The sequence below is a fragment of the Manacus vitellinus genome, unplaced genomic scaffold (assembly GCF_001715985.3).
Source record: "Manacus vitellinus isolate BGI_N305 unplaced genomic scaffold, ASM171598v3 scaffold_31_pilon, whole genome shotgun sequence".
NCBI lineage: Eukaryota > Metazoa > Chordata > Aves > Passeriformes > Pipridae > Manacus > Manacus vitellinus.
The window spans coordinates 681,665-695,336 of NW_021940379.1; the positions used below are offsets into that span (position 1 = coordinate 681,665).

Below are 13,672 nucleotides of genomic sequence, written 5' to 3' on the forward strand. Positions count from 1 at the left end.
AGCTGAAGAACCGCGTGGCGGCCCAGAGCGCCCGGGACAGGAAGAAGGCGCGGATGACGGAGCTGGAGCAGCAAGTGGTGGAGCTGGAGGAGGAGGTGAGGGGCTGGAGGAGGCAGTGAGGGGCTGGAAGAGGAGGGGGTGAGAAGGTGAGGGGCGGCCTCCCTGCCTCATGGCTCTCTGCAGAACCAGAAGCTGCTGCTGGAAAACCAGCTCCTGCGGGAGAGGACGTGTAACCTTGTGCTGGAGAACCAGGAGCTCCGCTGCCGCCTGGGTTTAGATGCTCTGAAGACGGAGGAGGAGGAGGGCGGCGAGTCGCAGGTGAGTCGCCCGCCGCGCTGCTGGTGTGTCCGCCCCTGCCCTGAGCAGAGCACACCGAGAGCTGCCCCGCTCCCGGGGTAACCCCAGTGCTGTGAACAGGGATGTGCCAGAAACACCTCTGTCCTCCAAATGGAAGTTCTCCTGAAACCGAACAGGTGCCAGGTGGGTGGTGTGGGAGATAACAAGGTGACTAGTTCCAAGCTGTTTTGAGACAATTTCATCTGCTGCTCTACACTTTGTTATAGAAGTGAAGTAAAAGCTCTGACAGTCATGTATGCCTGTCTCAAAAGAATAGTGTCTGGGGGAGGGTGTCAGGCTCTCATTTAAAAGCGGCAAACAAAATAAATCCACAAGTGTATGGAGGCTTCAGCTAACTTTGGAAGTCATCTTACCTTCAGGTTGCTACAGCATAAGTAAGTGGAGAATCTCATGGAAGCCTTTGCAGGAAAAACGTGGTCTTCAGGATTTTGTGCTGTACTGCCTGCCAGAACACTTGTGGTGACTGAATTTTTTTCCTTGGCACAGGTTGTGAAGGAATCACAGGTGGATGAGATTAGATTGGTGACCGGGTCCGCTGAGTCCGCAGCACTCAGACTACGTGTTCCTCTGCAGCAGGTGCAGGCCCAGCAGTCACCATTTCTGATAGCTTCCACGTGGATTCTGATGGCAGTGACTATTCAGACTCTGAGGTGAGCATCCATTCCTATGCAAACTGCCCACGAACTTCAGAACCACTGTGGATTTAAGACTAGTAGTTTAATTTCTTGATATTAAATAATTTTATGATTTTTCCATAGTTTCTTTGTTCTTCCAAGTCTTGGAATGCCATATCTGTGGCTCAGAACAGCTGTGTTAGGCTGTATCTAGTGAGTACAGGAGTTAAACAAAACCCCCCAAAAAAAACCAACCCAGCCTTTGGTCACAGGCAGGTCTGCCTAAGCTGGGTTCTGGTCCATACTCTGTGTAGCCAGCAGGTACTGTGGCGGTAGCAGCTGATGATGTGTCCAGGATCTCAAAGAGTTTCCAGTAGTGGCTGTGAATCTCAAATGCATGTAGAATGCTGTGGGGATTGCCAGTACCCTAACAAAAAAGTTAATGGACAAAGAACGACTGTACAGTGGAACACATTGCCCAGAGAGGTTTTGGAGTCTCCCTCACTGGAGATATTCAGGAACTGGCTGGATGCAATCCTGTGCAATGTGCTCTAGGCTGGCCCCGCTTGAGCAGGGATGTTGGACCACTGTGGTCTGTTCCAGCCAGATGGATTCTGTGAATTTCTGAAAGACAAGTAACTGCCTTAACTGTGTGTTTGGTCTTCTTGGTAAAACAACTGTGATTGTGTTTAGTGTACTTTAACTTCCCTATGGGGGTTAATATGTGCCACAACTGGGGTTTTGCTGTAACAGAAATAGACTGTCTTTCTAAAATAGTATTTCATTCTGCAGCCTGATCTCCTGTTGGGCTTTCTGGACAGTCTGGACCCAGAGATATTTCTCAGATGTGCTGATTCAGAGTCAATGTGCCTGGAAAAGCTGGAGGAAGAGATCTCTGGAGAAACAAATTCCATATCAACCTCCCTCTCTCCATCTTTGGGGTCCCCATCAGCTAAGCTGGAGGCCATTAATGAACTGATACGGTTTGATCATGTGTATACAAAGCCCCTAATACTGGAGATTCCTGTTGAAGCAAGCAACCAAACCAATATGCTAGTGAAAATTGAGAAAGAATCTCTCTCTTCATCTGAAGACAAGGCTATCCCTGAGGTCCCAGTGTCTGTGAAGGAGGAACCTGTAGACAACTTCATGCCTGAACTGGGCATTTCTCATCTGCTTTCTTCTCATCATAGCCTTGAAACTTCAAACTACTTGTTGGATGCCTGTAGTGACTCTGGGTATGAAGGATCCCTGTCGCCCTTCAGTGACATGTCCTCTCCACTTGGCACTGACCACGTGTGGGAGGACAGCTTTGCTAGTGAACTCTTTCCCCAGCTGATCAGTGTCTAACTTGATAGTGTTAACTCCCCTTGGGTAACCGTCCTGGCAGATATCAGCATATGCCCCTTTGGGGTGTGCATGGGGGGAAAATCAAGTGTATTCAGAAAAGTGTTGCTCTCTTCTACCCACGCTAGTAGATGGAGTGATGGTATGAAAAAACACAGGGTGTCCTGCCCTGCCCCCCATCAGTATTTGCTTATGAGGGAGGAAACTTTGTTTCTCGATAACTTGCTAATTCTGTATGAACCTAAAAATGTTAATTTTGTTTTACATTTAAAATTTTAACACCAAAAACTGCAGTGGAATATTCATGTATAGACAACTGGGGTAAAACTTTAACAGTCTCTACATCTTACAGCTTTACTATGTAAATGCTTGTTTTCCATTTGCTATGTAGAGTTGCTTTCTCCATTTAATATTTAACTGTATTGGTGCAATTAAAATGCAGCGCAGCTCACTGACCCTTTTTTGCTTTAGATCTCAGTGGGGCGGGGGGAGTATCTGGGCCTTAAGTTTAGAACTTAAGTTTAGGTCCCTCAGTGTCTTATCCCACCACAATGCACTGAGGAGCAGCACTTGCACGGTGTCTGTAGTTGGATGCTGTAGCAGTTTCTTCTGGATGTGGTAGAGGGGTTTGTGTGAGAGCCAGAGCTGCTACAGCAAAACCTTCGGCCTCAATAAGGAAAGTGGGTGGCAGGAGCTTGAAGTCTGATTCAAGTCATGGTGGTGTCACCCTGGTGTGGCCAGTAATGCCAGCCAGAGTGCTCAGTCGGAGGGGAGCTGGGGGTGAGACAGACATGAGGTGAAAAAGGTGCAGATTCTGTGTTACCACAGGATATTCATCAAATGAACTTCACAGAGAGAATTTCAGATATCACGGCGGGGCTTTTCGTTGTCCGTATCCATTTGTTCCAACATCACAATATTAAAAACACTTGGAGAGACAGAAGAAACTGAAATTTTATACTGAGAGAGCTGTTGCAGGTGTTTGCACAGCTGCTCTTGGTTTCAGTGCTATTTTATGTTTTGCATCCAATTTTGACAAAAATAACTTGGGGTGGGCAGGAAGGGAAATGGGGGATGGTATGGGAGGGTTTTGGTCACTAACATTCAAGGAAATAGCACTGCTTTGGATTACAAGTTTCTTGTAATAAAGCATTCCATCCGAATAGTGGATAGAAATAGAGACTGCAGATATGCAATGTAACAAATTTAGATTAAATATGCAAGTAGTCAGAGAATAGCTTGCTTTACTTTCAATCTGGCAAATAGGGATGACTGCAACAGGACCTTTAGTATCAAATAAATTGTTGTGAGTCCAAAAAGGAAACAGAAGTGAGGATTTGATCTGTAGTTTTGCATTACTTTTATTAGTATTATTGGAAGTTCATATGACATTAAATTTATAACTAGTTCAATAGATGAGTAAGCATAGTAATTGATGGAACTGTCTCTGTTCAGTGCTGCAATATGTGTAGGCAATGTGTGTGTTCCTGTGAATTTGATATTTGGGACTGAGTCACTGCAGGCACAGCCCATTCCTGTACAAGGCTCTTGCTTATTTTTGTGTCTTCAGGAGCTGATCCCAGTTGAAGGGTGAAGTGGAAGTTTTAGTCATATACACAATCTTCTCTATCTCAGGTTATCAACGATGTTTCTCAGTCTGGTTTCACTCGTGATGGTTTAGCATTAGAGTTGTATTTTCTGTGCATCTTAAAGCTACAGTGACTAAACTGTAATAATGCAGCAAGAAATGGTGCCAGCAAAATGGCTTCACTGAGCTTTCAAGAACCTGCCTGGAAAACCTTAATATCCACCTGTGTGTATTTGCAAATAACGTGTCTCCAGCCTTTATGTTTAAAGGTGTAGAAATTCTGTCATGAAGAAATCTGAGGGGAACAAGAAGGCCAAAACTGGAGGAGTAAGAAGTAGCATAGGGCTCAAAGACACGTTACCACCTGATACTTTCAAAATTGTAGGTACTTTGCCAGCAATGCTTATGCAGTTGCTTTTGGTTTTTTTCATGCTAGCTCAGATTAAGATACAACAACATTAACTGCCAGGATGAGGAAGAGTGGAGATGAAAAGTTAATGTGAACTCTTGGCAAACTGCTTAAGAGAGGAACTTGTGCTCATTGCACCATGTTTCGTGAGGAAAATGCGACCTTTGTTTGCAATGAATAAGGAAGTTTATGGTTCTTACATTCACCATTACAAAGGCAGGGCCTGGTATCATATGCATGCTTCATAATTACTAATCCAAGAACTCAGCAAGAGTAATTTGATTGGGACTGAAGACAAAAATAGGGCCACCTTTCACCAAATTGTAGAGGCAGAGAAAAACAGTTGTCTTTAACACAAAAAAACCCAAATGCCTGAAACACCTGGAAAAGCTGTCTAGGCAGGAAATGGCTGAAGGCAATTTGTTAAGCTGAAGACAAAAGTTGGTGGAAGCACTGAGACTTGCTGCCACCATGTCTGACAGACATTGAAGTCTAACAGCTGTATGTGAATGGTATGCTGAAAGAAATATGAATACATGCAAGACATGGCCACCTTAAGCAAAAAATCCTGTACCAATTATCAGCCTTGCCTGTGCTTAAGCCTTCAGCAAGAAAACCGCCAGCAAATCCAGCTTTGTAAAGGACTGCTTCAGACAACATTGAGAATGAAACAAATGATACCTCTGCTGCATATGAGTTTCCTTTGTTCTTAAGCCAGCTAAACTGCAGTTCTCAGCTCCTGGGCAACGTTCTGCTCCAGTAATTATTCTGAGTCAGTGGTTTAAGAAAGATCAGTGCTCACAATTTTGAGATTTTAAATTGCTTTGATTCATTTGAGTAGTTGGTGGTGGTTTGAACCAGCATTTTGAGTAAAGTGTAGTTTGATAGCTGCACACGTAAGCTTTTTTGAGTACCCTGTAAACTTAATTCAATTTACAAGCCTGCCCTAGAGCAGCCAAGTGCTTTAAAGCCAGGGCTGCACCCACAGCAGGGACAAGGAGCAGTGGGGTCACAGATTCCCTTTTCTCCTCTGTCACTGCAGCAGCTCCCTGTTGTCACTGACACAGAGCACCGTGATCCTCAGAACCGTCCGTGGGCACGAGGCAAAAGGCACGGGATGTGTGATATGGAGCAGAAAGCTGCTGCCTTCTGCTGGAGGAGTAACTCCTCTGCAGCACGTCCTACTTCTGCAGGCAGGGAAAGCATGGCTGTCCTGTGGCTCAAAACACCTCGGGGTGGGAAGTAATCAGACACTGGAATGAGCTGCCCAGGGAGGTGGTGGATTCACCATCCCTGGAGGGTTTTAAGATTGGATGTGGCACTTACTGCCATGGTCTAGTAACTACGGCAGTGTTGGGTCAAGGGTTGGACTCGATGATCTCAGAGGATGATTCTATGATTCTGCGATTGGTGTCCCTCGCTTTTCTCCTCCAACAGGCTGCTCTGAAAGGCCGGCAGACCCGTCATTCTGTTACCCCGCTGCCTTCCTTCAAAACTGCTTGAGTGACTGTGGGTCTTCTCCCCAGGCAGCTCGTGTCGGTGCCCGTGGGTCTCCGGAGGGCGAGACCTGGGTCCATCGGTGTCCTGGCCGTGAAGGGGATGCCAGGGATGCCCGGGCCTGTCCTGGAGCGTGAGGGGGATGCCAGAGGCTAAACACACAATTCCCAGCGGGGCCTGTTCCCGGTGCCGGATCCCGAGGCCCGCCCTGGGGCGGGACCAGCCCCAGCCCCGCCCGCCTCAGCCCCTCGTGGCTCCACGAGGAACCGATTTTCAACGGCTCAAGGAATCCAAGGAAAACTGTGTGACCGTCACATTTCCATCGCGCTCGGAAGGGCTGTTTAACATCCAATCCCTGCAAAAATGCTCAGGGACATAGTATTTACGGTGTTTTGCTTCCCCTTTTTCAACTTTACAGCTCTATCCTGGCATGCTTTATCCTGACTTACTGGGAGCACTGGGTTCAAGACAAACTTAATATTTATTGAGATCTCTTCCACTGAAAACACACTAGTTCTTGTTGGGCATCTAGAAGCCTAAAAGCATTCAGAATTTCTATAAGCACTAGTATTTATTTTTTACTAGAATCAAGTAAACTTAAGTGCTACTGAGGCAGCCTGAGTTTTTTTTTTTTAAGATATGTATTTATGTAGTACATGGAACTTCCACAGATGAAAGTGTGAGAATCTAAACCCTCAGCCAAGGATCTTTAATCTGAGATCTTCCTGTAGCTGAGAGATGCCAAATTAAACTGAACCCAGGCAAAGCTGGGGTAGCAAGGGAAGGGTAACATGCAGGGAGCAGGAGCTCTCACCTTGCAGCACGCTTCCTTTGGGTGACTGCTTTCTGATTGCTCGGACTTCTGGAGCCCTACTTGCCTCACAAGCAAGGATCCAGACCCAGTGGTTCACATGGGTTACATCTGCATTTGATTAAATAAATGATCCATGACAGAAGCCACACATCTGCTCTAGCTGACTGATACAAGACATAGGCCCTGGAATAATTACAAGCCCAGTTCCAAGCCTATGCCAAAATAAATTCTGTCCCTTGATACCCCTCTTTTGCTTTGTCAGAGGCTCCCAAGATTTTCACTTTTATTGGGAATGAAACACAGTCATCTAAAAAATATTTTAGAAAATTTATTGAAAACTGACATACAAAGGGTGATTTGGTCCCAAGAGAAGACAGACCAGAATCGGATCTTCCATATTTCAAAATAAGTTTTTTTCTAATACTGCATCACATTTGCCATCCTGCTTGTGAACAGCATTAATAAAAGTCTTTTAAGGAAGCCAACAACAACAAAACTCACAAATACAGAAGTCTGAAAACGCCCAGAGCTTGATCTCCCATACCCTCTCCAAGTGATCGCTATGGCAAGGATCTTGCTCGGTCCTCCTGCCACTCAGTTCCCACTGTAGCTCACCTTCTCCTCCCCCATCAATTTAAGCAATTCAGCCCCACTGTCTCCTATCACAAGGGCAGAAGTGAATTATTAAAAAATGAAAGTAAGTGTTTTCTACCAAAGCAAAATTCTTGGAGAGTTTTTTCCCCATCTCATGGTCTTTGTCAATAGTCCACCACTATATTCTTGTTTCAGATGGCAGAATGATGGGTCAGTGAAGCCCTATTGGCATCAAACAATTAGAAGGAAAGACATCTCTGAAAGTCAACCTTTGGTACAAACCTAACAAGAAAAAAGTATGCTTAAAAGGCATCTACAAAACTTTCTTATTCTGATATGCAATTTGTCACTTTTAAAAAGAAAACAACTGCATCTAGATTTGATGTATTTAGGCTTCTTAAAGTTTCTTTACTCCTCTGTTGCAATTTCAGTGTTGCTGAGATGGTTGCATCAAATTTTTGAAATTTTTATCCTTTCTTCTCAGTTTATTTAGGATGCAGAGCTTTCAGCTAAAATACTTCCAACCTTGAACTTTCACTATAATCCTGCAAGCTGAAAACCAGTTAATTAGTTGGAGGCATCACATTTTCTACCTGCAGTGACTACAGCCTTCTCTAAACTGCATTGCTTTACTTTATACTCAAGCAGTGGAGCACATCAAAGGCTGTAGATTTTAAGCACAGCTTAATAATACATGGGGAATTGTACACAGTTCATGCAAGAGATTTATAGCAGACCCCGAAATGAAATTAGACTTAGCAAGATTGGAGAACGTGTGCAGCCTACGTAATAAACCCTCAGAATGGTACTGGTTTCCAGAGTAATACTATTCAAATGTTGAAATGTTTTTAGTGAAGCTCTGAAAGGTTTTATTGAGACAGAAAATTTCAACCAACCTTCAACAAAAGCTGAAAGAAACAGGATTTAACAAATAGGGTTATCTTTTGAACAACCAAAAGGAAACAAAGGAGTTATGCAAAAAGAGAAGCTTGATTTTAAACTATCAGCTATGTGTTAACAGTAAAGAATATCATCACAAAGATTATTGACCAGCTGTGCAATGGAAGAGTAGCTTTTCTTATGTGAGCAGCTGCATTACTGTATACTTGTGCCTTTATGTTAGCAAGATGTCAAAACTAGACTGGCTGTAGGACTTTGAACTGAACCTATTATTTGGAAAGGAATTTCTTATGTGAAGCCCCAATTCAGGTATCTCTAAGAAAGCTCAAGGACTAGGGAACAGAAGGTAAGATTCTCTGCCTTGTTTAAGGGTTTCAAGCAAAATGGAACTGCTGTGCATTGGGAAAAGGTACAATGGCTCATTGTGGATTCCTTTCCTTGGCATCCTAAGCAGGGTACAAAATTCTTTTGGCATATGTCTGTATAAACAATGTGACACTGTGTTAAATGGCACATGTTCTGGCTTAAATTTTAAGTCTAGATTCTCCTGGGAAAAAGACAAGCATCTTCTTCACCTCACCACTATTGCCAGCAGTCTCAAAGGCTGGGACTTGGCTACAGACAATAATAAGCATTTGACCCTCTTTATGCCAGAAAGCAGCTCCCTGACATCTGATTTACTTACCACGTTTATCCAAATTAAAGGATGCCATTTATTTAATTATAAGTTAACAGTGTCTTCAATGGACTTTCCGACTTGATGCATACAAAGAATCTCAGCACAATGTAAAATGTGAATCTCTTGGCTCAGAACCACTTTTATCCTGACTTTGCATCATTTGGGGAGGGGGACATAAAACCCCAGAAACACAATTTAGAAGCCAATGAACCAAAGATGACTGAAGTTAGCAGGTATCCTGCAAGTTAGAAGCTAGCTTTACTTTCTACAAAGACTTTTGCTGTAACATTCCATCCCTACCACCCCACAGGATGTATAATTTCTACATTTGAGTTTACATCAAGTCCAAACCAGCCACAAATGAAATAGTGTAAAAAGCTGTATTACCATAGGGATTGCTTTTTTATCTGTGACTAGATTCAAAAGTATTTCTTCCTTTACATACCTTTTTGTAATTCAAATTAAACCAACTGGCCAAGCATAGTATGTGCACCAAAATCTTAATGGCTCAGTAAGTGAAAGACAGGGCTTAAGCCACAGTTACATTCAATATTTAGATTTTATACTTTACCAAGGGCAATTAAGAGGATATTTCACCATTAAGCAAGATGGAAAGCTACTTCCTTGTTCCAAAGGCCTCTGGATTACCTTTTCAGTAAAAATAACAATATTTAACAGACTGGAGTACAGAAATCTTGGGGTGTTTCCTGGCCAAACCATGTCCTTATGATTGTTAATAAGAAAACAAAAAAACAAATAATATAACTTCAGATTCACACATCAAACCAGAAAGAATAAAAAAACACCAACAAAAAGCATCAGAAGCTCACCACTTCCAATCTAAAATCTGGCACCTACAACTCCATTTCTTCTTCTGCACACCCAGATATTCCCAAACTAGCATACGGATCTGGAGACATGGCAGTCTGTTGTGATTCAGGGAACGTTTCAGTCTGTGGGTCAAAAGGAGCTCTTGGTGTTGGCTGCTTAGCTTGACACCCTTCTGTACTCTGCTGCTTGAAGTTCTTAACAGAAACAGACTTCAGTTTATCTGTCAGAGTTTCAGGAAGAGGTTTCCAAAGCACCAGCTCCATAGAAGGACGGCTCCTAGAAGGGGATGGGGTTTCAGTTAAATTAAAGTTCTCCAAGCACAGCTATTAAATGCAGAAGACCAGAGAGTATCTTCATCCTTTGAGCTAGCCTGGAACTATATTCCAGAAGCCATATGCCTTTTCCCCCTCCCCCATTAAGTTTCCTCTTCCTTAACTAGTTCCATTACTTCTAGTTCTAACCCTGTATTTTCTCTCTTTTCTTTAGCACAAAACTTGATGACGACTGTTGGTCACACTTCAAGATTTTCTCATTTTGAAAATTCATATACATAAAACTAAAGCTTATAATGGTTTAATCAACAAATTTCTCTCTGTAGAAATGAGGAGTACAAAACAGACACTTGGTGACCACTACAGTTATACTTATTTCTCTTTTACATTAGGACAGTTTTTCCTACTTTTGACAGATGAATGGTCTGTTATACAATGTTGGCTGCATCATGCAGTAAATTAAGGACATCTCCACAAATATGAGACGGGGTCTCTCTTTTCATTTGCATGTGTTAGCTACATAGCACCATTATTTCCTCCAGAACTTACATAGACTCTATTATTTTCTTTGTCAGGACTTCACCAAAATCCCTCTTCATCCCTTTTTTAAGGGTATCTGACAGGATAAGAGTGGGCAGATTGCTAACATTTCCATCAGCATGAACTTCCTCATCTTCATCAATTATCCTAGGAACGGAGGGGGAAGAGGGAGATAAACACTATTGAGCATACTGTTATCAGGCACATCCACTGCAGACTACAGTCACATCTACAGCACTGCCCTGGGCAGATCTCTGACCTAGGCTGGGTACCAGAAGCAGCGGGGCTGTGTTAACGTGAATCTCTCTTGGGCCAAAATACCCTGAGAATAACTGTTACCACAGAAGCCACTCGAGCAGCTATGCCACTTCTGGTACCTGAGCTGGCTTTGTTACCCCTGTGTTACCTCAGCAGTGTCAGTGCAAACATACACTGAGAGAAAATAAATAAATTCCCTTCAGGGGAAACTGTACGATTCGGTCACATTACACGAGTGAGTCTCAGCTATGCAGTAGCTTCACCTGCTCAATTCCCCATGTCTGAACTTTAAGAATTATTGCAGAGGTACTGAATACAGTGCTTTACTTTTCACAGCATTGTGCCAGTTTCTGAGATTAAATCAGTACAAAACGTTGAAGCATTCAGAAAAAAATGGAGGCATCTTCTTTGGTTCTGCTAAATTTGCTATAAAAGGTTTACCAGAGTAGCTGGGAAGGATGGGGAACAACCCTCTGAGATGTCCAAAGCAGACATGGGCAGATAATAAAGACATACATCACTACTCTGATTTACCCATGAAAAAAACTGTTCTAACAGTACCTTGTTTCCCCTCACACATCATCTATGGAGTAATAATCTAAAAAAGAAAAATCTTCTTTTAAAATTTCTATAACTTTTGGCTTTTCTAATCATTAGCAGTGGTCATTTTTGATATTCCAGAGTACTAGTTCAGCTGCAATCAACTGATACACACATATGCCATTCCCAAAAATCTTTTGAGGGCCAGAACACACAGTACATTTATTAAATGACCGCAGTAGTCTCTCTGTAGCCACCCCATCACCCCACATCACCCCATCAGCAAGGTGAACCTCAGCCTTACTGCATATGTGCAGAGAGACCTCTCTGGTTCATGCTACTCTCTACACTGACAAATTCAGATCAACCTTAAGTATTAATCACAGAATAAGCTGCAGTTGGTTGAAAAAAAGCTGAGCTCAAGTCTGACCAGATAACTGGTTAAAATTTGAGCTCTGGATACTCACAGAAGAGCATTACACCCCATTATAATATATTGATGCTGCATAATGACTATGATCAGGGGTTATTTAGTCAGCATATTCTGCTCTAGCACCCTTGTTTTCAAATCACAGTATCAGCCCCAAGACTCATAGGACCATATGTAGCTTAAAAAGAAATCAGTTGAACAGAAGGTTCACCTCAGAGTCACAGCAGAGTTATCACACTGCTAAGTGCTAGATTTACCCCTGAATTCCCACCAGAAAAGGGAAAGCTCAGCAAAGCCAGTCTACTCAATCCCTGCATTTACCTGTCCTCAATTTCCTGAAGTTTCCTGCGAGCAACCTCGCATTGCTGTTCCCCCATTGTCTGATCCATTTCTTCACAGGGAATTTCTAACATGGCAGTTTCAGGACCGCTGCCACCACACTGACTTGCTACCTCCCCAGCTGCCTGCTGACCTGCACAGAGAATCCATTCTTCAGTGTTGGGATTCAAAGGGCAATTTTTGGCTCCTGTCAGCCTCTTCTTCCGCACAGGACAACTAGGAAACAAAGTAAGTTTACAGCTGTCAAAGAAGAAATCCTACAGAAAGTCACGTGCATTTCAACAGCTTTGACACACCATAGCAGCACAACCTCAACAAAGAAAATAAACCGTGTTGCTCTCAGTGAAACATGAGCACCCATGCAAGAAAACCAGTGCTACACAACTGATTAGGTAACGTAAATGGATTCAGGTTCACGTGCAGTTCAGGAGAAGAGTTCCAAATGGAAACTGTGATAGAAGTTCCCTTCCTGTTTGCATTGTAGATGAGATGTGCTCAGATGTTTTAGAAAACAAAAAGCAAATTAAGATTTTTCAGGCTATAAAAGACAAATTAATTTACCCTTCTGCCTCTTCTTCTAGCTTATGCTTCTTTCCATAGCGCACAGAGACACTGCAAAAGAAAAACAAATAGTTATTTAGCTTCTAATCATATCTTCCAGTGACACTGACACTGTCAAACAATATTTTCCTCCCTTTTAAAATTTCACTTGCAACTAAGAGCAATAGTTGCAGTACATTACCAGCCACAAAGGGAACGGAAACTTTGGACAATAAATGACCACTTTGTTCCAAAGGAAGTCAAAAGCAGCTGTAATTGCTCAGTTCTTGGAGCAGAATTCCATGCTAATTTCTCCTTCTTTACCTTACTTTTTTTTTTCCACGAGGGGAAAGATCAATTTTTGCTAAAATTCAACTGCTTCAAGAAGCAACACATGATCCAACTTGAATCTGTTAGTACAATGTATCACAGGGACATACTCAAATGTGACTACGACACAACATTTTACAGAATAATTTAAGGGTTTTGCGCTCACATATGAGAAAGAACAAGTTTAAAAATAAATAAATAAATAAAAAACCACACGAGTTTAAAAGCATGTGAAGATGCTGGTACAGTCGATCACCTTTCTTGCCTTTTAGAAGGCTCCTTCATCCTGCACTAGCCAGCTTCAGGGCCTTAAGACAAGCGCAATACAATTCTAATCTCCTACCAGTGAAATACTGCTAGAAGGAAACAAATTCCACCCCGCCTCGCAAAGCACCGCTGTTTGACACTGCCGGCCCTCCGGCCTCGGCCCTGAGGGAAAGGGTTTGGCACTGACTGGCTGGGCTCTGGTGAAGGAATCCCACCGGGGCCGACCGTCAGCCCCTCCCGTGTGGCTCCGGAGGCGGCCGGGAGGCCAGGTCGAAGCCGCCCTGCAGACGAAGGCCGGACGGATCGTCGGGCGCCGGTCGTTTCCGATCCCTGCCATGCCCATCCCGGGTGGCTGGAGGCGGCCTGGCGCCGGCTCCGGTGCGGCCCGTGGCGGTCCGGGCAGCGCGCGAGGCGGGGGGAGCTCCACCGCGCCGGGCCGCCGGGATGCCCTGAGGCACTGCCGGGCGCTGCATATTCTGCTGCGGGGCAGAAAAACGATGTTACAACCGCACGCGGCCGCGCCCGC

General features: G+C 43.7%; 2 protein-coding genes across 2 annotated transcripts; one reads left to right on the plus strand and one right to left on the minus strand.

The window, feature by feature from the left end:
• Window positions 1–2: 2 nt before the first annotated feature.
• XBP1 (X-box binding protein 1) lies at window positions 3–2,774 on the plus strand (the record flags this gene model as incomplete). The annotated part of the gene is given in 5 exon segments (XM_029961192.1): window positions 3–95; window positions 184–318; window positions 844–897; window positions 900–1,007; window positions 1,764–2,774. Coding segments are annotated over 5 exon segments (948 nt in total), but the record flags the coding sequence as incomplete, so codon positions are not given.
• Window positions 2,775–7,976: 5,202 nt separating this feature from the next.
• On the minus strand, window positions 7,977–13,483 carry CCDC117 (coiled-coil domain containing 117). The gene is made up of 5 exons (XM_029961193.1): window positions 13,362–13,483; window positions 12,571–12,621; window positions 11,992–12,225; window positions 10,452–10,589; window positions 7,977–9,906 (listed from the first exon to the last, which is right to left on the minus strand). The coding sequence occupies exons 1-5, from the start codon at window positions 13,481–13,483 to the stop codon at window positions 9,654–9,656; spliced, it is 798 nt and encodes a 265-aa protein (XP_029817053.1). The 3' UTR covers window positions 7,977–9,653.
• Window positions 13,484–13,672: the final 189 nt, after the last annotated feature.